The 6,536-nt window shown below is 36.8% G+C and overlaps 1 protein-coding gene across 1 annotated transcript; it reads right to left on the bottom strand.

Moving 5' to 3' along the window:
• Nucleotides 1–5,459: 5,459 nt before the first annotated feature.
• LOC149214459 (uncharacterized) lies at nt 5,460–6,062 on the bottom strand. Its single transcript, XM_089389400.1, has one exon. The coding sequence runs from the start codon at nt 6,060–6,062 to the stop codon at nt 5,460–5,462; it is 603 nt and encodes a 200-aa protein (XP_089245526.1).
• Between the last annotated feature and the right edge of the window lie 474 nt (nt 6,063–6,536).

Below are 6,536 nucleotides of genomic sequence, written 5' to 3'. Positions count from 1 at the left end.
ACGGGTGCCTACTCTTAACATTTGAGTAAACTTGTAAGGACATAAGCCAAAAATACAATAAAGAAAAGTGTTTTTCTTCTTTTCCCTCCAAAAATATTTACCCTTGAGGAAGACATCATCATCTTAAATCTTATTGGTTCTCTTAAAGTTAATTTTGTTTGTACATTTTTTGTTTTGAGGCCCATTTTTCACCTCAAAATTCCCCTAATGTCTACACAACCATTCCTCTTTTATCTTAATTTTTAGTGGGATTGATTTGCACATGCATGTAAATCAAACAACCTTAGTTATAATGCAAGAGAATGTCACATATCATTATAACCACTCCTCTAGGTGATTTCTATGGAGAGATATGACTTGATTTGCACACACGTGTACTTCATGTACCCGTAAGTATAATGCAAGGAAATATCATAGGTCTTTACCCATTCCTCTTTTATGTGGTGATTTTTGATTGGGGATATGAATTGATTTGCACATGCATCTATATCATGCACCCTTAATTATGATGCAATGGTTATTATGGATCATTCAAACCATTCCTTTTTTATGGTGATTATTAAGGAACATATAAGAATCGATTTGAACACACATATATATCATGTGAATTTAATTAAAATTCCAAGGAATATGACAAGTCATTAGAACAATGCCTCTTTTATGTTGGGTTTTGAGGGGAAGATATGAATTTACTACATAAATATACACATAATGTATTCTTCATTATAGTGTGAGGGAATATTACAGGGCATTAGGATAATTCCCCTTTTATGGTGATTTTTAAGAAGACATAAATTGATTTGTGCATGTACATACTTCGTGTGCCCTTGAATATAATGCAAGGAAATAGTGCAAATAATTAAAATAATTCTTCTTATATGATGGTTTTTAAGAGATGTGAGATTTTGAAAAATATAGTACAAAAATCCTAAACTTCATCAGATTAGTGACCTTAGTGAGAATATCTTCACTTAAATAAATAATATGAATCTGAAAGTAAACTCAACACCTTTAAATTATATGTTGCTCATCTTTAAAATACCAAGGAATATGACAAGTCATTAGAACCATACCTCTTTTATGTTGAGTTTTTAGGGGAAGATATGAATTAACTACATACACATACACATAATATATTCTTCGATGTGAGGGAATATTACAGGGAATTAGGATCATTCCTCTTTTATGGTGATTTTTAAGAAGACATAAATTGATTTGCACATGTATATACTTCATGTGCCCTTGAATTTAATGGAAGGAAATAGTGCAAATAATTAAAATAATTCTTATTTTATGATGATTTCTAAGAGATGTAAGATTTTGCAAAATATAGTACAAAAATCCTAAACTGTCATAAGATTAGTGACCTAAGTGAGAATATCTTTACATAAATAAATAATAGTGACTTTTAAAGTAAACTTAACATCTTAAAATTCTATGTTTCTCATTGCTTAATAGCATGTAGTTGTCACATATTCAGATGCCTTCCTTGACCATTGAAGCACTTCAAATTAGTCCTTTCTTATTTTATCTTTTAGGAAGTTATTAAGCTAAATTCAAGATTCTAACAACATTGTAATTTCAAATTTATTTCTATAAACAATATAGCAATGGAATATCAATGCACATTTCAAATTCAAGGCACAACACATCATGAATTCCAAAAAAATATAGATATAAATATTTATTTATATATGAATGCAAGTGCACCAAATTGGTTATTCAACAGTTATTTTCCACCTATCCGTAATAATAAATGATGGATTCCACCTCTACGCCAAGCCTTGATAACACTAGTGTGAAACAAAATCTCTAAGGACTATCAAGCCACTCACCCAACCTAATTTCTTTCAGGTTCATCCAAATTTTTCACCACAAAACTCCCCAGTCAGCTATCTAGTCATTAATAGCCTTGGCACTCTCTTTCATCACATCACATCACATAATACAATGAATATATTTTCTTTCTTCACTCAATAAATGCTAAGAATATTCTTCCTCTAGTGCTCTTTAGTATGGGAAAAAAGAATGTAATACCTTGGCTCTAAGCACGGTTGAACGATAATTCAAGCTCCTTTACAATGAGTCATATTTTTTCTCTAGTGCACCATCTTCTATTTTTGCAACTCTATTTGGTCATTCACAAGTTTGAATCTCAATTTCAAGCATAATAATGTTTTTTTTTTTCCATGGAAAAATCATAATTTTCATTAATATAGAAAATTACCTGTTGAAGATGCTTGATAACATATGAGATATCAGTGGTCTGGCCACTATCTGTATTGTTTGTCTAAAAAATATAAGTCAATCCCATCTAAGGGAGACTACTATGAATAATTACATATAAAAAGCTCAGTAATATATAGACATAAATATATGTTATAAGAAAAATATTTACAACAAAATTGTGCCATAAAATACTCATAAATCAGTGCCCCTAGCCCCATCAAAATTTTTCATCCATTAATGGTCGGTGGTAATAGTTGTACAAGTCCATATCGTATTGTTCATGGATCAACCAAACCCCCTTGGCAGGTGCGTGGTTTCCTTTCATAGCTTGTCAGAAACATGGTTGCGCTCCCTGTATATATGTTGACAAGAAGAAATGTCAAAATTTGTTCTCAATCTCAAAGCATCATCCAATATGTGACGGAGTGTGTGTTTGTGTAACAAACAGTTTGTTGATTAAACCATTTAATAATGATTTGTGAGTCACCAAAATCTGCAATTTTCTACATCCTTTAACAAGAGCAAAGTATAATAAGTGTCAGAGAGATATAAGTTCTGCAACTTTATTTGTCCCCCACCCCAATCCCATTTGAATCTTGTAAAAGTGAGAGTGTGTGATATGAAAGAGTATGCCTCCACCACAGCCATGTAGTTGTGCCGATCCATCAAAATAAGCCCATGGGGTGACATAATCAATGTTTTCGACAAGGATGTTCCAAGCAGGTGGTGCTCAAGTTTCCTCTGGTAAGCTTTAAAAGTTAGTGATGAGATGAGAAATGGTTTGCGCCCAGGATGATGCAGTATCAGTGAATATTATCTTGTTCCTTTGTAACCAGATACACCAACAGACCATAACAGGTAGGTTCTGACACCTGTGATTGTGTGCATTAGACCACCAGCAGTGCCATGCCCTTGAAAGTCCTGACCTTGCTAATTGTTCTGTATCTGTAGTTGAGCAGTGATCTTGGTCCATATGGAGATGGTAGTAGTGCATTTTAGGAATAGATGATCACATGTTTCCATTTCCTCTTTTCACAATACGCACCATGATGGGCCATGAAAGGTGCGCTTTTGTAGATTGTCTGTTGTAGGAACCTTATTCCGAAGTATGCACCACATGAATAGTTTTTCCCAGGGAGCAGCCTTTAGCTTCCATAATACAACCCACCACCAATCTAGAGTGAGGGGTCTGTGATCAACATTAATATGTAGGTATCCATATTTGGGGGAGTATTTCCCATTTGGTGAGTGTGACCAGTTTAGTTCATCCTCCCACTCAGTTACCCAGACATGTGATTCCTTCAATGCTAATATATAGTTCTACCAATTGTCCTGCTAGCATGGGGGAATGCCTAGAGTGTTAGTATTTTTCCATGCCTGTCTGAACATATCGGTATGCTCCTGGTCTACAATATGTGCCAAGTTGGTATATCTAGTATCCGATAGATGTTGTATCAACCCTTGAGGTAGTAAGTGTGCATTCCCACATCCTATCCAGGGGTCCATACCAATCCGAACAGAGCTTCCATTTCCAATTTTCTAGGTCAGTCCATCCCTAATGTGGTATAATGTATTGAGGATCGCCCTCTAGACCGTTGATATGTTGGTCCTGTCCCATGAAGGGAGCTTGATCCAGTCATGTAGATGTAGAGGAGATATATGTTTCTGGTAGATAACATCTGTCCAAAGATTCTTGGATGATAGAACATTCCATCCCATTTTTGCTGCCAGTGTACAAGCAAAGGATTCTATGTTTTTCAATCCCCATCCCCCCCATTTCATTGGAAGTGTGATTTTTTCCTAGCTGACCCAAGAAAATAAGTGACCTGCTTGTTTTCCCCTCCAGAGAAATCTGCAGCATAGTTGTTGAATTCTTCTGATAATACCCTTCAGGATCCAAGCCAATGACATCCAGTAAATCGGAATGGATTCCAGGACTGATTTGATGAGAATTAGTCTCCCCGCCTTGTACAACCATCTATGTTGCCAGATATTTAATATTCTTTCAATTTTTTCAACTAACTATACCCAGTCAACAAACTGATAATTAGATGGTTTTAACCTGTAGCCCAGATATTTGAGTCCATCAATCTGTAGATTGATAAATGGGAAGTGTTGAAGTGCCGAATGAATCTCATTTGGGTTAAAACCAAAGGAAGATAGAGTGGATTAATGGTTTTTGCATTGCATACCAGTAGTAGAGCAGAATAATTGAAAAGTGGCAGCAAAAATAGTGGAATCCCCTAATGTTCCATTCAAAAGTATGTGAATGTCATCCACAAATAGAAGATGTGTGAGAGTGCAATTGTTTATGATCTTGATACCCCTTTGTCTACCCTATAGTCGGTCCTTTGAGATGAGCTTACTCAGACCTTCCATGATCAATAGAAATAGTAGAGGGGAGAGGGGGCATCCTTGTCTCAGACCTCTTTCCACATGGAAGAAGGAGGATGTGATCCATTGATCATAATACTATATGATACATTGAAAATGCAACACATAATCCATTGGATGAAAGATAGAGGAAAACCAATATGGTTCAATAGCATTTGGATGTAAAGCCAGCTGGTACGATCAAAGGCTTTTGACAAGTCAATCTTGAGAATCATTCCTTTGAGGTTCTTAGATTTGATAGAGTGTAGGGCTTCTTGTGTTGTACCCATTGCTTCATGAATTTGTCGATGATCAAGGAAAGAAAATTGTTCTGATGATATATGTTCAAATAATATGGGCTTGAGGCGGTTTTCAATAATCTTGGCTATTATCTTGTATATACAATTACAGAGGGAGATGGGCATATAATCATCAAAGATTTTTGGGGCATCAGTCTTGGGAATAAGAGCTATAAATGTGGAGTTGAAAGCATCATACATCCGCCCACTAGTTCGACACTCTTCAATGATTTGGAGGAGCTCCTGTCCAATTATGTCAAAAAAATCTATGTAAAATTCAATCGACCATCCATCTGGTCCAAGGCTATTATCCCTCTTAAACCACTTAATAGTGGCCTCTAATTCCCCCATGGTTACTGGATTGAGTAGTCCTTCTCCTATGTCATGGTCCACATATCTGGGGAAATGTCCTGCTACCCTGATGATCTCAGCAAGGTTTGCCTCCGGAGGAGCTTTGAATAATCTTCCAAAATGTGTAATACCAAGGTTGGCCAATTGGTGGAAGGTATTTTCTTGAGTACCCTCATCATCTGCAAGTTTCCAGATGGTATTGATGGCCTAATTCCCATTTGCAACATGGTGATAAAACTTGGTGTTCTCATCCCCCTCCTTTAACCAAGTAGCCCTACTGCAAAGTCGCCAAGTTTCCTCCCTGTCTTTCAAGATCCTATTCCACTCAATCTCAAGTCTGACAAATATTTCTTTGGCATCAACAGAAATAAACCCTCGACCCTCCTTGCCACCCAAATGTTCAATTTCCTGTTCCGTATCCCTCAGGATCTGTTCATCTTTTATCCTCTTATTCTTTGCCCAATCAATTGATTTATGTTTCAGGGATTTCATTTTGTATGCAAAAACAACGGAGGCCGATTGACCAAGATGAACAACACAGGTTTTCCAATCCTTAGTGATCATCTGTATATAACTTTCATCTTTAAGCCAGGTAGAATTAAACTTAAATGGTGCCTTGGGCTTGCGATCACCACCAACAATCTCAAGATAGATGGGCATGTGATCCGACAACCCTCCTAATCCCACCCATTGACGATAAAGGGGCAATTGATCTAATAAAGTCTCCTTAACCAGAAAACGTTCCAATCTTTTGGCTAATGCAGCATCCCTGGTTCTCCAATTTCGCAAGGTGGGTTTTAAGCAGGGCATGGGTATATCAATCTGATGATGATCCTCTAGTAGGTATTGGATCCCATCCGATATTGAGTCAATATGTGCATTTAAACCCCAAGTTTCAACATGACCAAGAGAGAAATTAAGATCCCCCCCATAATGATGTTTTCTGATTGAAAGTAGTCATAATCAAGTAATTGCTGCAAAAAGAGATCATGTTGACACAAGGCCCATAGACATTAATAATCCTCAGCTCCCTTCCAATCTCTGCTGAGTAAATATCATCTCCTATGAACCCTCCCCCCCCCCCCCCTAGGAGTTTAGTAATCTTATATATCTGGGATCATATCCCAATATCAAACCACCAGATCACCCTCGTGCATCCAGTGCAATGAAATGCCATCCAGGAGAGATGGCCTCAAGTATGGGAATAATATGTAAGCCATTCGCAAGTGTCTCCTGTAAAAATATAATGTTAACCGATTCCAATTCCATCATCCGACGGAAGGC

This window comes from Pinus tabuliformis, chromosome 1_1, assembly GCF_031772625.1.
Source record: "Pinus tabuliformis cultivar Carrire ecotype Pingquan chromosome 1_1, CPIR1, whole genome shotgun sequence".
Taxonomy (NCBI): domain Eukaryota; kingdom Viridiplantae; phylum Streptophyta; class Pinopsida; order Pinales; family Pinaceae; genus Pinus; species Pinus tabuliformis.
This window is presented reverse-complemented; position numbering and strand designations above follow the sequence as displayed.